This window comes from Castor canadensis, chromosome 7 (assembly GCF_047511655.1).
Source record: "Castor canadensis chromosome 7, mCasCan1.hap1v2, whole genome shotgun sequence".
Lineage (NCBI taxonomy): Eukaryota > Metazoa > Chordata > Mammalia > Rodentia > Castoridae > Castor > Castor canadensis.
The window spans coordinates 151,822,543-151,841,519 of NC_133392.1; the positions used below are offsets into that span (position 1 = coordinate 151,822,543).

Genomic DNA, 18,977 nt, shown 5'->3' on the forward strand with positions numbered 1-18,977 from the left:
CGCGCTCTTCCTCTTCCTGACACTCCCCGGCGCCAGGCGCCGCCCCCGAAGGTGGGACTTAGGGGACCGCCTGCTCCAGCTCCCACCCCGCCCCTGGCCCCGGCCGGATCTGCCTGCGCCAGGCGCTGGGCTCCTCTCCGTGGCCTGGGGTCAAGTGCGCCGCGCGTCCGAGCCCGCGGTCTTCGCCCCGCGTGAGGCTAGGGGGTCCCGGGAAAAGCCATCTTCCTTCTACGTCTTTAGGATGGCAGCTGAGCCCAGAGGGACGCGGGTGGGAGCGCTGCGGCGGGAGGGAAGAGGGTTTACTCGACCGCAGTTTGGGTGTGGGTCGGAGTCTAGGGGGTTGGGTAGGGGGGCCCCCTTCTCTGGAATCCCCACGCCGTGAAGTCACAGTCCTGTGCCTGTGGCACCCTGTCGGTTGCCATGGAGACGACTGGTTGGGAAACACGGGCTTTCTCCGTGAGGTTGCAGGGGTCTGGAGAAGGTGGACCCCGGGTCAGGAGCCCAGTTTAGATGCACCTGGGCCCGAGAGAGCGGCTGGCTTCTTTCGGAAAAGGCTGGACCAGCAGCACTGAGGGGGACAGGGCCACCCCTAGTCCTGGAAGGTCCTCAAAGACCAGGAGAGGGAAAGGGGAAGGGGCTGTCCTCTCTTCCTGGGGCACACCGTCACATGGATGATTCAGCAGAATAGCTGCTGGACCAAGTTGTCACCTGTGACTCTACTTTCGGGGATTGACAAATTCTCCATGTTGCCGTTTTGATAGTGGCCCCATTGGAGAGACGTCCTCCCTATGAGGAGGGGACTGGGGCGGGTTTTAGAGAGGATGTATCTCCGTGGGCTGGTCTATTTTAGACCTTAATACTGCAAAGCTCTGGAGCTCCAGCCTCAGAACCATGGGGACACCGGTTATAATGCCTATCCCCAGGCTCAAGTCCAGATGTACAAACTTGGTTTCTGGCCTGGGATCCAGGAATTTGTCTTTTAACGGGGGTGGGGTGGGGATAGGGAGGGTGCTCATTGAGGTTTGAGTATCTCAGATAAATGGAGGGCTCCATGCTGGTTCTCTCACATGTCAGGACAATGCTAAAGACCCCAAGCAGAGCCCCCCTTCTCCAGCCAAGGTGCAGAGAAAAGATGGACGCAGGGTCTAAAATATGGTGCCCTGGAGGCAGAACACCTGAGAAGGTGAGCCAGCAGGCTGTTAGAAGAGAGTGGTTTGCCCAGAGGGACTTCAGTTGATATTTGTTGTTTTGTTTAAGAAAGACATGAGCCTCCAGCCAGCACAATAAAGGAAAAGAAAAGATACTGAATTAAAAGGCATTGTAAAGACTGAAATTGAGATAAACAACCTTCAGAGTTCACAAAATGTGAAATTGATATTCACTTGTTTGTAAAATTGTTTCAGAGTTCAAAAAAGATGTCCAGATTAAATGGTTTCCTTTCTTAAAGACTAACAGAATTAACTTTCTGATAGACTTGGGCAGTTTGGTCCAGTTACTTGCAGAAGGCAGGTTTCCGTGTCTCCTTTGTGCAGCCTCGAAGGGCCCAACAGAGGAAAAATAGTTTGTTACTTAATGAATGAAAGGCCTGGAGGTAGGGTATAGATTGAAACATTTAAAATTGTGCCTTGAGATCCTCAGGATTGCCAAATTCTTGGTCTTCCTCGAAAAACAGGTAGTTACTTTCAAAACTCTGGTGAGCCTCAGTTTACTCTAAACTTTTGATTTCTAATGGTTTTGCATGTCAGGACTGTCTTTGTTATGGAATGTTTTGTGTCTGTCTGACATGGGAGTAAGTTTAACAGTGAGATTATGTGAAGGGTTTGTTTTCTTGAACAACACACACACACACACACACACACACACACACACACGTGCTAAATCTGGGTTTGGGTTTGAATTTCTAGGACCAGTTGTGTATTCAACTCCGGTTAATTTTCCACTTAGCCTGTGTGGACATAGCCTTGGAAGGGAGTACAGGTATCATGACACACAGGTGCAGGAATTCCTGTTCGTTATCCGTTTCATCTTGTAACAGGGGTGCTGCCCACTGAAGCTACGTTCAAGAAATGATGCCCAGGTGGGTGAGCCCTTTGACACCTTGTAGGTTTGATCGTTTTCACAGACTTCAGGGTTTGCAGGACACTGAGGCTCTGTGACTGTTGTCACAGTCAGAGGCCTTGGGCTCATGCCCCGCCTACAGTGTTGATCTGTCCCAAAGCCATGCTGGGCGCTGCATTTTGCTTGAGCTTTTTTCTTTTTGAGGTCATTGAACTTTAGGGAAAGCACTTTTTTTTTCCCCCCCAGAAAACAAAGGAATAGGGAAGAAGAGAAAAGCAAAAACAACTGATGAGCTCTGATTGCAGAGGGAACTTCCAGGAAACAGCAGTTACCTCTTTATTAGGGAAAATCTCTTTGAATGACCCTGAGCTCTGTGCTTTAAGCGTGGATTCTGGCAGAAAGGAACGATCTTCTGCACTGGTGACACATTACAGCATTTGGTCATGTGGAAGGAATGATCTTCAGGAAAAATCACACCCAGCAAAGGATTTCTACAGAGGCTGGGGGAAGTGCGAGCCAGTTCTGCTGATGCTCCAGAGGGAAGGGAGCTCAGCAGACTAGTCACCATAGACTTACGTTTTTTTTCTTCCTCCCACATCTACTTGTATAACTGTCTTTTGGGGAGGGGTGAAGTAATATTAAGAAAACAACAGTACTTTGAAAAAAGGGGAGGCACAAGAAAGGGAGAAAGGGTTGGGAGGAGCCCCTGGGTGATGGGAGATGCATGAACATTGGGGGAGGCATTCTAGAGCCCGAGAGAACTAGTTGGTCTCTCCAGCCAGAGGCACTGGGAAAGCAAGAAGGGATTAGGGAGGTTTCAAGCGATAAAGTTGACTCATAAAATGCTACATTGGCTTAACACTCTACAGAGACCAAAGGAATCATTACAAACCCTCCCCAGTCATCAGGAGGCCCTTGATAGATTGAGAAAGATGCTCAGAGGTCAAGGGTCAGGGCCAGCATGAATACTGACTTGAAGCAATGGGGGTGAGTGCAGGGGATGGGGTCGCAGTCTTTATTTCTTGCAAAACCTGGAAGCCATGCAGTGGGTGCAGTGGGGAAAGGAGCTGGTGTCATGCACTTATGGGACCCCTGAGTGGGGCAGGAAGAACAGGGGTGGTTGATGGGCTCAGCAGTTGCGCGTAGAGCCACTTGCAAATCATTAGGAATCGGCTTCTCTCTAGAGAATTTACTTGAGAACTTAGATGTCCTTCAAATTGCTTGCACATGGGCTGAGGCTGTAGCTCAATGGTAGAGCACCTGCTCAGCATGCCTGATCCTGGTTTTGATCCCCAGCACCAAGAAACAAAACAAAAAATTAGTTACAAGTGCTCAACTGGGCTTGTTTTGTGCTTCTAAATCACAGGCAGTTCCGTGTCCAAGTTCACCACCCCGACATGCTGGTTTAAGTCCCCAGACTGTGCGTGTGTGTGGTGGGGGAAGCTGCCTTAAAACCCAGTGATGCAGTGCCTTCTTGGATCCCTTCCAAAGATGGTAGCAAGACGGGCAGCTGATCGCGATTTTTACCCTGGCAGCTGCTGCTCTAGGAAGGCTGTGCTGCTACATTAAGACACGGTTATTAAGTGTTTTGGGCACTGGCTGCTGGACCTGGACTGTTCCTGGTTCTAGGTGAGCAGCCAGTCAGTGTGGATGGAGGGCAGCAGTGGCCATGTTGCAGTGTGGGCTTTATTGGATCCCACCCCTCGGTGACTGAGAGAGACTGCATCTCTTCCAACTTTCCCTCCTTCCTCTCCCCGAGAGGAAGCCAGCACTTCCATCATGAAGTGTTAGGAAAATAGCTGTTACCCACCCCCAACTTGACTTCCTGATTCACTTTTGATCCCCAGCATCCAGCATGGTACCTGGCCAAAGGTGAGCACAGGAATGAATGAATGTATGATGGCTTGTGCTAACAGGCCTGGGGACATATTAGGTGTTTTCTCAGTGTCCCCTTCAGAGATCCGGTGACCCATTTTTAGGTCTCAAGGTCACTGCCAAGAAAAGGAAGCTGCTACAGTGACACCTCTGTGTATCCACATGACTCAACACAAAGGTTAACAAGAGCTCTTAGAATACCAGCCTCTCAAGTGTCTTGTCCCCTGTCTCCTTTGGGGAAGTGGCAGTGACATCAGATAAGGGCTAGGGCCATGTGACCTGCTGGTCCTTGGGCATCACTGTGGCTCAGAGGTCATTTAAAGCAGCTCTTTGCTTGTCAGGCAGGGCAGAAGGAATGATAGATGGAAGGGGATGATAAATACTACATTCGTCTACCGTGGGACATCTGAGAATTTTGGACACTGAAAGGGACACTGTAAAATTAACCCAAGGTGGATCAATGCAGAGAAAGCAACATCAGGGCAAGGAAATGCCATGGTCCCTAGGCATCTGACATGAGGTATTAAACTGCAGAAAGCAGGTGACTCTGGGGGGACCAGGAAGCTGAGGGGCCTAGCGGAAGGGGTTGTGTCCTGGAGGCGTCTTCCCAACAGGCAGGGCCAGGGACAGCAGGTCTTCTAGGCATACAGGAACAGTGCCCCACTGTGCTGATGAGGCCCTGATGCAAAGGCAGTGAGGTGGGATGGTTAGGAGCTAGACGTCTGTAAAATGGGATACCTATCTCTTCCTGGGCTATTCGAGAGGATTTGATGAGAAATCTGTGTTCAGTGTCACTGCATGTAGGAAAACTCCAAATGGTGATGGCAACAACTGTCACTCCCTGGTGGTCACCCAGCAGGCACTTGCCAGCGATATTAGTAATCGAGTCTGGGTGACAGCTGAACACAAGAGTTGGCAAATCTGGCCCACTGCCTAGTTCTATAAAGTTTTATTGGAACACAGCCATGCTCATTCATTTACCTATTGGGCCACAATGGCAGAGTTGAGAAACAATGACAGAGACCTGTGGTTGATAAAGCTTAGTAGCCTTTTATACAAAAAAGGGCTTTTGTTATGGGGCCCTTGACAAAAGACTTTGCCAACCCTATCGTCATGGGTTCATACACAACCATCCTGTCCTGGACTTGGTTGAGAAAGTGATACTTGGAGCACTTGAAGGAAGAATCACTTGACACTTACTCTGTCACCTTGGCCTCTGTCCCCTCTGGACTCATTGTTATACAGGCCAAACAGGACATAGTGAGGATTAAGTGCGATAATGTCTGGGCTGTGCCACAGCAAGGACACTTTGAAAAGTGGTTGCTGTCATTTACTCATGAGATGTCAACTGCCTGCTGAAAGGTGCAAAGAGACCCCACAGGGGGTCATTGCTCTGTGCAGCTCTCTTTAAACAATGCCCAGCAGTGCTGGGAGCACAGCTCAAGGGGTGGAGTGCTTGCCTAGCATCCACGAGGTCCCTGGTTCAGTCCCCGGTACTGACCATTAAAACAACTTGTTTAGAGTTGATCAAGGAATATATATCAAAAGCTTTAGCTCAAGGCCCTGGGTTCAGTCTCCAGTACAGGAAAAAGAATGCCCAGTAGTAAGGCTGTGTGAAGCCAAAAAATATGTGAACAGCAAAAGTGAGTCATTCTGTGCAGCATAGCTAAGCATGGTGGTACTGGGATTTGAACTCGTGCTTGCTGGGCAGGCACTCCACCACTTGAGCCACTCTACCAGCCTGAAGGCTGGTTATTTTCCTGTAAAAGTGATTTGCCAGTCCAAGGGCACCTCTGATGTCTCTGGTGAGTCCAGTTTGCCAGTATCTTCCGGTCTCAGGGAGGAAAGCTCTTTTTTTTTTTTTTTTTTTTTTTTTTTAGCAAAACAAGGGACCTGCAAATGTGTTATTCGTCCATTGCAGGATGGAAGCATTGCAGTGGATTTCTGGAAATGGATGGACAAAGAAAAATGTTTAAAAACAAAAGCAGGCACATACATGAGTTGGCCCAAAATAACTGGGGACACTGAGTAGACAGATGCAAGTGGTTCATCTTGATGGAAACGAGGCCAGGTTGATAAGTTGAAATAGTCCACCTCACTGGGGCCCTAGCTCCTGCTCGGGCGGCCTCACGAGAAAGGGGGCAGCATCAGTGTCAGCAGGGCTCCGGTTTCCTCTGTCCTTGCTGTATTGTTTTCCTCCCCAAGTCCCTAAAAAATCAGAAACCACTGCACTCACCAGGAGCAAACTTCAGAGAGCAGATAGAAGCTATTTTTTCCTCCAAATGTTTCATGACTCGGTTCTGCAACAGCAGGCACTGGTGGCGCTGCCAAATTGCAAGAGAAGGGCACCTTATCTGCAAAGTCACGATTCCAAGAATCCAAATGGACTGCCACTGGCAAAGCAGAAGAAAGTGTTTGTCCTGGCCTCTTGGAGGAGCAGGAGCAAACCGAGGGGGTGTGGAGGAGGTTTACCCTGCAGGTACCTTGGTATGCCTCATCTCCTCAAAGAAAGATTGTGATTAGCTTCTCAGAACCACTAGTGGGAACTGTGTAACACAGTGTCTTGGTAAAGGCTAGCTTGGTGCAAACCACAGAGCTCAAGATGGATGCAAGAAAGGGAACGCTTATGGGAAAAAAAAGCCAGTCCCTGGCTGTCCAAGCCTCATCTTAGCCTTTGATTCTCTAACATTTTCCTTTCAATAAACCAACTCCCTGCCTGTTAGCCACTGGAGGTTTCTATTGCTTTCAGTCAAGAAACATTGAGTGATCATGGGCTCCTAATGGAACCCAAGGACAGGCATTGGAACCACCAGGTCTTTACAAGGAAAGGAACTAGGAACCAGAAAGTCATCAGATGTCAAGGTAACTTTCTCCTTCTGTCAGCTGGGAATGTATTCAACTTCAAATAACAAGAAACTGACGTGGGTAGATTGTAAAAAGTTGGAGCCCATCCCACACTGACTCCGGGCTTTGTCTGATGGGATGTTAACAAACATGGGGCAGGTAGAGACTTGAAGGTGTTTGCACGTTGGGGATTGCTCTCACCAGCTGCTCTCGGGAACCTGTGACCACTGCCATGTGACTAAGCCTGCCCTTCCCTGCAGAACGACAGGAGAGTGTGCTGAACTGAGAGAAGCTGTCCCAGTCGGAGACTGCGCTAGACCAGGGTCAACCTTGTTATTGTTGACATTTGACATGAAATACTTTGTGGTGGGGAGTTGCTGTATGTATCATAAGAAGGTTAGCATCCTAGCTCAAATGATAATAGCATTCACCTGCTATAGTCATGATAACCAAAATTATGGCTGGACACTACCTTACCCCTGGTTGAGATCCACTGACCTAACCCACTTGCCTTCCAGGGACCAGGTGTGTAATAAACACGCTCCTTTTATTCCAGAAGGGAAGCCCTTGAAGGACTTTCACTTAGGTGTCATTGACCAGATTGTATAGCATGGTCCATCCTAGCTGCAAGGGAGGCAGAAAAATCAAGGCATTTAGCTTCCAGCCTGTATGGCAGAGGAAGGTGATGAGCACATGATAACTAAGCTAAGCTGTTCAGCCCTGGTCAAGCCAGTACCCAGCTCAATCAATGGAATCACGAGAAATAATAAATAGTTGTCATTTTAAGTCACTAAGTTGTGGGTAGTTTATTTCACGGGACAGACATACACTTGATGACAGTGGCTTAAACTGGTAGAGACTGAGTTGTCTTACACAAGGAGAGCAGACACAGGCACTTCAGTCATGGCTCAGAGGTCACTAATGCCATTAAGCCCCACCCTCTTGTCTTTCTGTTCCATTGTCCTTGGCAAGTGGCCTTTGGCCTTTTCCTTGTTATCTGATGATCCCCAAGATGCTAAACTCTAGCGTGAAAGAGACAAAGCAAAGGGAAAAAGGACAAAAGACAAAAGTTTTCCCCTAGCAAAGCTTGCCTTTTATTCTAGAAGGGAAACCCTTCCAGGGCTTTCACTTCTGTGTCATTGGTCAGACCTGAACAACATTTCTGCTCCTAGCTGCAAGGGAGGTGGTAAAATCAGGACCTGCAGCTTCCAGTCTACATGGCAGAGGAAGATGTGACCAAGTGACACTAAGCAGACTTGATGTCTGTTCCTCAGTGTTTGGTCACTCACTGTGGCCTCATGGGGCTCCGTGGTTGCTTATCCTTTCCAGCCTTATCTTTCTGAGAAGTGAGGAGAAAAATTACCACCATTGTTTGTAGTGTTGACTCAATAAACAGTAACCTGGGGATCAAACCCGGGGTCTTGAGCATACTAGGCAAGTGCTCCTCCATTGAGCTACATCCCCTGCCCTGGATTTTTGAAACAGTCTCACTATGTAGCCCAGGCTGGCCTTGAACTCAAGATCCTGCTGCCTTTGGTTTCTAAGCACTGGGATTACAGACAGGCACTGCCATCTCAGCTAATGTGTGCTTGAATAACAAAATCCATCGGCGTCATATAGGGATTGTGCTAACATACGCAAATGCACACATACAACAATGTACTTTTCACACACTTTGGCTCCCATACATGGGCCAGCTGCTTGAACTCCTGCGTACCCAGCTGATCTGATCTGGTGGTGGAGAAAAGCTTGCAGTTTTTGACTTTAGGGATCAGGGGTAGTCTAAACACCACTAGGTTCTTTATGGAAAATTTCTGGGATTTTCAAGTCTTTTTTAGGTTGAGTAAAGCTCACTTTCCTTCCTTCCTTCCTTCCTTCCTTCCTCCCTCCCTCCCTTCTTTCCTAGTGTGACTGGGGTTTGAACTCAGGGCTTCACAATTACAAAGCAGGTGCTCTACCGCTTGAATCACACCTCCAATTCATTTTGCCCTGGTTATTTTTGAGATGGGGTCTTGTGAACTATTTGCCTGGGCTGACCTCAAATCGCAATCCTCCTGTTCTCAGCCTCCCAAATAACTAGGATTACAGGCATAAGGTGCAAACTCACCTTTCTTGCTGACTTTAGATCCTGACTCTGTGGGGTATCACAGAAGAGCTTCTCTGAGCTTTGATCAATAGAAATAATGCATTTGGTTTTAAGACATGAAAATATTTATTGTGGCCTTTTTTAAATTAAAAAAACATATTTATTCATGACTCCTCCCCCATTGTTTGGTGGCAGGCTATGCAAGAAAGGCACTGAGAGGTCAGGTAGATGGATAGAGGGCAGGGTGCAGGGAATAAGGGGTTCTCAAAATACTGTGGAAAAGGTGTATGTGTTCTTTAGTGACTGAGAACTTGTCTGTCCTTGTAGTGTGGGAATAGGACGAACAGACCATCTTGGTATGACAGAATGGACACTGTGACATAGAATTTAGAAACTGGGATTGGCTGTGTGATTTTAGGCAAACCAGTAACCTCCCTGGGTTCAGCATTCTCACCTCCATGGTTTGGGGAAGTATTAAATGGGAAGTGTTTTGAAAACTGCAGAGTACCATATACAGGTTAGTCATGATTGCAGAAGCAGCAGAAATGACTGGCATTTAAAATTTATTATAATAAACTCAGATATAAATTCATCATACTGTGCCTGAGAGCCCTGAGGATCCCTTCTGCCCTGTGGCTCCAGTGCAAGTTCTGGGTTTTTAAATTGTGGGTCTCTCAGAGCTCTGTGGAAGAGTGATGTTTGGGTACGTCATGACCCAAACAAGACCCACATAATTGTAGCTACGAGTCTTGGTTACAAACATTTTCTTCATATACCTGAGTGCATATGAATACACAGGGATTAAAACAAACCCTCTCCCTTCACAGTCCAAAATACATACTGTGCCAAATGCTAGAGTAACAATCTTGAAAGTCCCATGAAAGTATCTTTGTCTTTTGACATAGAAGAATCAAACTGAGTCACAGGATCATGAGAGACCAGGTGAGATGATGGTTTTCTAGTTCCTTCCACCAGGCTTAGAAAACAAAAGGCTCTGGCTGGATTGGCTGGATGTCTCTTTCTTGGATGCCCTTTCTTGGTCCATCTTTAGCATGGCTTTTTTGACTCCAACCTTCAACAAAGAAGAAGAACAAACACACAGACTATAATTGCAGTGAGATCCCTAGATGTTCTGTGCAAATGGTTTTGTTTAGTTTTTGTATACAAAATCAAATGTAATACACACAGGTATGAGCAAGAGGGAGATAAAATGATACAGCATTATCAAGGGTGAGCCTCATTAATGTTTGGGATGGATCCTTCCAGGTAGATGGATGTTAGTTTGCCTTCCTCCACCTTCATGTTACATGGTTTTGAAGCCAGGAACTTTGCACAAGGAGCACGTTCATTTGGTGGAGTTTCTTTGGATAAGTTGTCTCTGAACGGAGAAAATGGCAGACTCTTCTGAGCACTTCCTCCCCTCCCCAGAGGGGTTGCTGTGGCAGCCATAGGTCTAATGCTGCTGGTCCGTCAAGAGTTGCTTGGCCATTTGGTTTGAGCTGGGCTTTTCAGATGCTGCCTCCCAGGATTTGGGGTTATGGGATTTGGGATGTTATTCACTCCCTTCCTGTCACATGACTGGATAGGTCAGCAGAGGTGTGGAGAGGTGCAGAGAGGACAAATAGTGTGTGTGCATGCATGAATCAGATGGTGGGTACGATCTGAGACTTACCAGTTTGCTCCCTTGGCTTTTACGGGACACTCATTTCTGTGCCCTCATAGGCATACTCCCTTTCTGAGTAGGTTTCTGGCAATTGCAGCCCCGGAGTCTCTGTCATACACAATTCTGTCCATACTGTAGGCAGCAATGTGACTCCCCAGATTCTGTCCACCAGGTTGTATATACATCGCCAACTCTATCTCCTGTATTTTATTTATTTATTTTTTGTGGTGCTGGGACACTGAACTCAGGGCTTTGCACCTGCTGGGCAAGCACTCTACCTATTGTGCCACACCCTAGTCCTTTTGGTTTTAGTTTGTGTTTCTCATGCTTTGCCCAGGCTGGCCATTGCAGTTCTATCTATACCTCTGAGTAGCTGGGATTATAATGTGTACCACAACACCCAGCTCCTGTGTACAATTTTGACTCCAACCTTCAGTTCACACATCCACTTGAGGAGAAAGGGCTGAGTCAAATTCAGTTCTGTTGCTGACTATGTAACCATCGGGTTCCTTGTCCGTGAAATGGGGATCAGGATATGGGTCCCGTCTTCCCTGGAGAGCTGTGAGGAAGTCCTGGGGGAGTGTCAACGGGAGACACATCTTGTAAGCACTTTTCACTTTGGGACAGGTTTGAAAGTCCCCTTCTGAGGCCAAGCCAATGGCCGAGGGGAACCTTGAATGTATTTTGAGACCCTGCATTGAACATCATTTCAGGGTGATAGAGGCTAAGATTGCTACAGAAGTTACCCCAAGTAAATATTGGTCTAACTGCCCAGGGAGAAAGGAAACAGGTGGCCATGTCCAAAACCACTCCCCTCTGTGAGCCTTTCCTTCATACTCCATTTTATCTGATTTTTAATGAAACTGCTGCCTGTGAATGGTCCCCTAATGCCACTGCCCTGATCTGGTGTGGGGCTGGCTGCTGGAGTTAAGTCAGAAAGCTGGATAAAAATAGTGTCCTAGGTCCCAGTAGCCATCACCCTAGGACCACCAGGGGCTCAGGGCAAAAAGAGCTTTTGGATCGTTTCTGCAGTGTGACAAGGGAGGGGCAGCAGGGGCAGATGGGCAACTGACCCAGGAAGAAGAGGTGGCTGAGGGGTGTGAACCCACAAAGATGGGCAGGAAGGGCTGAGGAGCCTGAGAACACACCCTGCATTTAGCTTGAGGTCTTTGAATTCACATGTCACATGCTGAGGGACAGAGCTCAGACACTTCAACAGTGACACCCAGGTAGGTGGAAACTGATTCAGGTCACACTGGGCTGGCTGATTCAGGTAACCCAAGCCACAGCCCACTCCTAAGTGTAAATACCCTTTCCTCTCCTCCCAGAGGCCTCTGAGGCTTGGACTGGGTGGGTTCCAGTGAAATAGGCTCCTGAGCTCTGCCCACTAGACTTTACCCTCAAAACTCTTGCCCTAAGTAGTTATTTAATTAGTCCTTGAATTTACTTTTAAACAGTAGGCCCAAGACTGTAAACCAGGAAGGCAGGGGTTTTCTGTGTCTTGCCCTAGCTCTGTGTTTCTCAACTCTTTTATCACCATTGCCTCCAGATGTTTTTCTGAACCCATCCCACTCCTCTGAAAATTTAATATTACAGATAACCCTATATGCATGTATGATTTTATGTATGTACGTGTATATGTGTTCATGTGAGTGTGCACGCATGCACGTAACTATGTGTGTACGCATGCATGCATGTATGTGTGTGTGTGTAAGAATGTATGCATGTGTGTGTGTGTGTACACACATATTCAAATTGAGTGTCCCTTACCCAAAATGTTTGGAACCATAAGTGTTTCAGATTTTGGATTTTGCCCAGTTTTGGAACATTTGCATATCCATCATGGGATATCTTGGGGGATGGGACCCAAGTCTGAATACAAAATTCATTTGTGTTTCACAGACACCTATGTGCACAGCCCAAAGGTAACTTTGCACAATATTTTTACTAATTTTGCTCATGAACAAGGTTTCACAGTGTGGAATGTTCCACTCATGGCATCATGACAGCAACAAAGTGCTTTGGGCTTTGGAGCATTTTGAATTTTGCATTTTCAGATCAGGGATGTGTGTGTGTGCGCTTTATACATAAAGAATCAGTGCTGGCCCCTTAGGGGTGGCACTGCCCCACTGAGAATGCATGGTTGACCTCTACTCCAGGCCACCCACCTGCCACACCACAAGCTCTCAGCACATCTGTGAAGGAATGAGTGCTGGGGTGGGATCTTTTTCTTCACTCTTCCCTTCCCAGTGTCCAGCACAATAGATCTTGGGAGATTTTTCTAAAACACTAGAAACTAGAAGACTTTCTCTTTAGCATATAACCCACAGCAATTATAAAAGACAGTTCGCTGCAATGAAAAAAAAAATCAACCAACAGCACTGTGGAAGGAGGGGAAAAAAAAAGCCTATGACCTTAAAAAAAAAACAAAACAAATGGCTTTTGAAGCAACTGGAGGTGCAGGCTGTCACGATGGCTCAGTTGCCCTAGGGAGATGCACTTTGCAAGGCACCTGGAGCCAACCTTTCTACATCACGGAGACCCTGGGCCATATACCTTGAAGCTGTGGCTGGGGGGCTGGAGAAACAGGAAGTTCACTGGCTCCTGGTGGAGGCAGGATCTGTCCCGTTCTTTTCAGCCCTGAGGGGCCTGACATTTCAGGGCCTTCGTATCTCAGAAACATGATGTTCCTATGATGTCTGGGGGGCCCTTCCCCATATTTCCTCTGTCATTTTTTTTTTTTTTGCAGTATTGGGATTTGAACTCAGGGCTTTGATCTCGCTAGGGAGGTGCTCTACCGCTTGAGCCATGCTCCAGCCCTTTTTATTCTGCTTATTTTGAGATGGGGGTCTCACTTTTGCCCCGGCCAGCCTGGACCTTGATCCTCCTATTTTAAGTTTCCTGCCATAGCTGGGATGACAGGTGCATGCCACCATACCCAGCTTTTTTCTATTGAGGTAGGGTCTGGCTAACTTTTTATCTGGGTTGACCTCGAACCGCAATTCTCAAGTATCCCAAGTATGTAGGATTGCAGGTGTGAACCACCAGCACCTGGCTCCTCTGTCATCTTACATCTGTAGGTAGTTCTTAGGCAAAACCTAGCTGCAAGGCTGATTCCACCTGCTCCTGTCTCTCCCATGTGTATGGACGCATGGGTGACAGCCTCCCCAGTCCTATTTGCAGGGTGGCCAAGGTCTCAGGATGCAGGGGGACCCTCACGATGTTCTCTGTCCCCTGACATACTGCTCTGAGCAGTGACCACCATTTATCTTAGGATAAGGATGTCAGTTGAGAAGGGGCTTCTGCTTTCCAAAAATGTCCCTTCATCTGTTTTCTTCAAAGATGATTTTGTTGTCTTAGAATCGTAGCTGTTATCAGCTGGACTGTATCTCCCCTCTCACAGGCAAAGGAAATGTGTTTAGCTCTGGAGTTTTGGCAGACTCACCTCTGCTGGAATTCTGCAAGGTGGGTGTGTGGATTGGGACAGTTCCAGTTTCAAGGCTGGATTATGAATGTCAATGGTTGAGCCTATTTCAAATTTCACAGTCATCATTCTCAGCTCTACCAAAGGAATATTCTAGAGGATGTTCCCTTCAAATTCAAGAGAAATGCCTCCTCCCTCCCATCTCCTGACTTTTTTTTTTTTTTTTTTGGCAGTACTAGGGTTTGAACTCAGGGTTTTGCTCTTGCTGGGCAGTTGCTAGCCAAGAGCACTGTAGCAGGCTTACGACCTAGACATTCATTACCTGAAAGAGGCCAGAGGACACTCACCCAGTATCAGATCTGCACGGGGTCACACTGACTTCTTCTACTTAGCTATGTGACCTGGGACAAATTAGTCTCTGAGCCTCAGATCCTTCATCTGTAAGTTGGGTTGATAATAATTACCCACCCCAGAGCGTGCCGTGAAGGTTAAATGAGACAAGAGAGGTTTAGCTCTGAGCCCAGCACATCCTAAGCGCTCAGCTCTTAGGGGATGCATGGTCACTGATTTCCTGCTGACAGTCTACTGTTTTCTTTCTTCTCTTTCTGGCTCACCTGGAAATTTGAGTTCTGCATCTTTTTCTTCACCATCTCTACAAACATGCGTCTCTTTAATACAGAAAGAACATTGACAACTTTTAGCTTCTATTCCTTTTCTCTGTCTTTTGCAGCAAAGAAAAGTGGATTCTTTTCAACGTTCAGATGTTGCCTATTTGGAATGGTGGGCCTTCCCAGGGGTGGGGAGTGACAATGTGAGCCTGCGGAAGGTAGCATTTGGGGGCACTGGCCCACCATCCTGCCAAGTCTTTTGGGATTTCTGTTCAGATTCCAACTAGGAAGAGGCTGGTTAGCTGAGGGGGTCCCTGAATAATGCAGTATTTTTTAGGGGGACAAATCTGCTTCCACTGACCACAGAGCCTCCCAGGGTAGGGTCGGGAGGCTGCAAGTGTCCTGGGGCCCCACTTAAGTGTTCCTTGGTGCAGGTATGAGGAAACCCGCAGCAACTAACCTAACTGTCAGGGATGCCTCTGTCACCCTCCAGTGTGGAGCCTGCTGTTTCCCTGTGGTTTGATTGGTCTTGGGGTCCTTAAGACCCTGTGTCACCTGAAGAGACTCCAGAATTTCTGGGGATACCTCTGTGCAGGAGCAAGCCGGGCCTCCCTCACACTGTGGCTTACAGCCTTCAGAGAAGGAAATTCTCAGTGAGCCCTGAGCTCCTCCCGGGGCCACCCATCTGATGCTCCAGGGGCCAGGGAGGTAAGAGAAGGAGGCAAAATGGGGAAAGCAGAAAACGCAGGAGCCTGTGTCCTTTCTAATGGGATTGTGAACTTAACATTCCCATCTTCCAACATTCTCAGAGAAGTCAGACATCCAGGGTATTCTGTGGAAGTGCCCTATTTTGAGATGTTACTTAAAAAAAAACAAGATAAAACAAAACCCAAACCTAAAAGCATCCCACGAGCCAAAAGACGCACACCTGTAGGCTGCTGTTTGGTGGCAGCTGCTTCAGCGCTTCCTACCTTGGCACAAAGTTGGTACTCAGTAAAAACTCTGTGGGTTGCCAGAGAAAACCCAGGCTGTCCAGTTCAAACTTCAGAATAAAAAGGTATATGTGTACATTTAGTATAAGTATGTTCCAAACAATATTTGGGGCATACTTAAACAAAATAATTATTTGTTGTTTATCTGGACTTCAAGGGCTGGGGTGTGGCTCACTGGTGTGGCATCTGCAGAGAACGCACAAGGCCCTGGGTTCCATCCCTGGCACTGCAAAAAACAACATAAAAACCCCTGCGAAACTCAAATGCAACTGGGTGTTCCATTTTATTTTTCCATCCCCCAACCTGGCAACCCTATGTGCTTTTCCAAAACTTGTTTTCAAAAAACTTGGGCTGTCTTTTGGGGCAGAGAGCAAGTGCTTGTCAGCCTCACTGGTTCCCCCAAATTAGGTGTCAGTGAGGGCTTCAGCCGGGATTTAACTGACAGTTGCCCTCAAAGCATTTTTGACTTAGAAGGCCCTGAGCCCATGCTATTCAATATTTATCACAAACCTAGTGGAGAGGACCAGGCTCAGTCACCATCAAAGCCCCAGATATAGTAAAGCAGTGGTTTGAAATCTTTCCTTCTGTGCTGGGATGGATCCCAAGGCTCTGTGCATGCTAGCAAATGTTTTATTACATGGTGTCCCTAAAGGGATGGTCTTTGCTTAAGATCACCGTGAGCATCCCATACATTGCATCTCATGGACACTGTGAACTTGGGGACCAAGGTAGTTCTCTATTTTTCCATTGGCTGCCAGGAAACTTGGAATCAAATGAGGGGCTCCCCTTGGTAGGTACAGAAGTCATTACAATTGGAGTTTTCACCCCTATTTTGGGGTCCATCTTGTACCCATCCTTAGGGTGGGATTCCTGGGGTTCACCCCTCTTCCCTTTTCCTTCTTTTCTGTTGACTTAATCTCTAAGTCCCCAAATCATTTAGTTCCCAGGATAGTTGTCCCATCAGCCAAAAGTACAGTCAGATTTCCCTCTGCCTTCTCACTCCTCAAGACACAGGGTTAGACACTGACCTGTCTCTTAGATCAAAATTGCAGGCAGGTGGGGACAGGGGCTGGGCAGTGGGGGTGTGGTGTCCCTCAGCAGTGCATGCTGGCACTCATGCTCGAGGGGGTCTTACCCTTCACAAAGATCATCTCTACTTTGTCTGGCTGCCTGATCAGAACGGCTCTCCATACCTGCCTTTCGTTCTCTTTGAAGGAACAGTTGCAAGGTGCTGACTCTTTGGCTCTTCTCTGTTCATGATCCTCTAAACGCTCCTGAGTGAAAATACCAGGTGAGCAAGAGAGTACTTAGTGTGTCCTTGCCTCTTCCAATCTGGGCCGAGGCACTGGGGCTTCTGGGAGACGCTGGGATTCACTGCCCACCACCTCCTATCATATATACTACCCCTCCCCCACATGTGACTTTTCCATCCTGTGGGGGCTGGAGGGTAGCATTCCCGAGACCCCCATTTCATTCCCATCCTAGTGATTTAAACTGGTCAAAAACACAGTGGCATGAGCTAGACAGGATCTCTAGAGAATTCCCTGGGCCCAAGAAAGTCTTATTGACACTGGTGATGACGGCGGTGGTGATGGTGGAAGAGCAGACACTGAGTGTCCGGTTTGCTTATGACTTTCTATCCATACTCTCATTGAATTGAACCCTATCCGTCAGCCCTTTTTTTCACAATGAGTTTTTTCAAGATACAGTCTTGAGAACTATTTGCCTGGGGATGGCTTCAAACTATGAACCTTCTGATCTCTGCCTCCTGAGTAGCTAGGCTTATAGGCATGAGTCATCGGTGCCTGGACTAATTTGTTTTTTCTTTTTGGCGGCACTGGGGTTTGAACCCAGGGCCTTACACTTGCTAGGCAGGTGCTGTACCACGTGAGCCACTCCACCAGCCCTAAACTTTCTGGATTTTGGTGTTTTTGTTGTTGTTGTTTTGTTTTTGTTGGCTTTTTGGTGGTACTGAGGTTTGAACTAAGGGCTTCATGCTTGCCAGGCAGGAGCTCTCCCACTTAAGCCACTTCGCCGGCCCTACCATTTTTATTCTTGAAGACAAGAGACCTAAGCTAATTAAGTAGTGGGAAGGTCAGGAGCTCCAGCCTGGCTGGGACCCCCTGGCAAGGCTGTGGCTGGAATTTGATTGGACGAAGCCCAGAAAGGAGCTGAGCTGCTTTCCCAGCCAGGAGCAGCCAGTGTATTCCAGCCGCTCTGTTGTCACCCATGAGTCCAAGCGAAGGGCCAGGGCTGAGCCAAGAAAGGGCTTACATGCGTCTCAGAGGGACGTTCCTGTGCATTCAAATGCTGTTTATTGAAAGTTCCCATCTGAGCCCATTCACAAAAAGTATCGGCGGTTTCTTGGCCACAGCCCTAGTGTATTCACTGCATAGAAAAGCACTTTACAAAGGAGCTGCCAGCTCAGGGGATCAGGGACAAAGTCTTGGGGTTTGCTGGGCTCATCAGCTGACAGGTAGTTCTCAGAAATACAGGGATCCCCCTCCCCCATCCACGAGTTGCCTTTCTTTCCCTGTAGTAACTGGGTAATGGAGTTTGCTATGTGCCAGGCACTGCCTGCATTTTGCCACTTCAACCCTCCCCACTGTTCCATGAAGTCCTGTTGTCATCACTACTGTTGTTGAGAAACTTGAGACATGGAGGTAAAGCCACTTACTTGTCACTCGGGGGCAGAGGTGGGCATGAACCCTATCTGTTCAACTCCAAAGCTGGCTTCTTAACTCTGAGAGATATGGCCACCTTATCTAGTGACTAGGATGGCACAGCCTGGGCCATTGCTACTGTCATACTGTCCCATGGAGAGAGCTCCAGGGCATCCCAGGGTCAGGAGACCCATGACCAGGAGGGTCATTGTGCTTGTCTGGTCCTGAGTCTTTTGTATTACTGCTCATTTGCACAGCCAGAGGTAGTATAAGGATGAAAGCTTGACTTTTTGATTGTGGAAAGTTCTGTTTGGCGAAGACATGTTCAAACATTAAAACTACATTGATGTGTGTGTGTGTGTGTCTGTGGGGGAGGGTGGTTCTAAGGCTATAGTAAGTAATTTTAACACCCCCACACCATGGCTCAAGCAGTTCATGAACAGGTGCTGAGATTTTTATACAGTGGGCTTTGAAAAAAAATTGAGGCTCCTTGTGAAAATATTAAATGCAAGACTTTAAAGACTTCTATTTCCCTCTAACTTCCATTTTTTTTTAAACACAAAAATATACTCCTAGGAAGTTGCTAATGGCAAGACAGATGTATGTAGGTTCCCTTTAGAATTCAGGAAGTTTTAGAATTTCTTTTTTTTATGCCAAAAAAACAGAAGTTTCTGACAACATATTAATAACAGACCTTAAGTGCAAACCTGAACTCTGGAATGGAGATCCTGGGAGCAATGGTGGGCGGGGGGTGGTGATGTGTG

General features: G+C 47.5%; 1 protein-coding gene across 1 annotated transcript in view; it reads right to left on the reverse strand.

Moving 5' to 3' along the window:
- Positions 1 to 9,017: 9,017 nt before the first annotated feature.
- Positions 9,018 to 18,977, reverse strand: part of Fhad1 (forkhead associated phosphopeptide binding domain 1) — a 123,762-nt gene continuing 113,802 nt past the window's right edge. The window contains exons 32-34 of the mRNA XM_074081288.1: positions 16,744 to 16,824; positions 14,565 to 14,618; positions 9,018 to 9,935 (exon numbers count right to left, since the gene is read on the reverse strand). Of these exons, the coding sequence (XP_073937389.1) occupies positions 9,822 to 9,935; positions 14,565 to 14,618; positions 16,744 to 16,824 (249 nt within the window). The 3' untranslated portion in view covers positions 9,018 to 9,821. The remainder of the gene's footprint in view (positions 9,936 to 14,564; positions 14,619 to 16,743; positions 16,825 to 18,977) is intronic.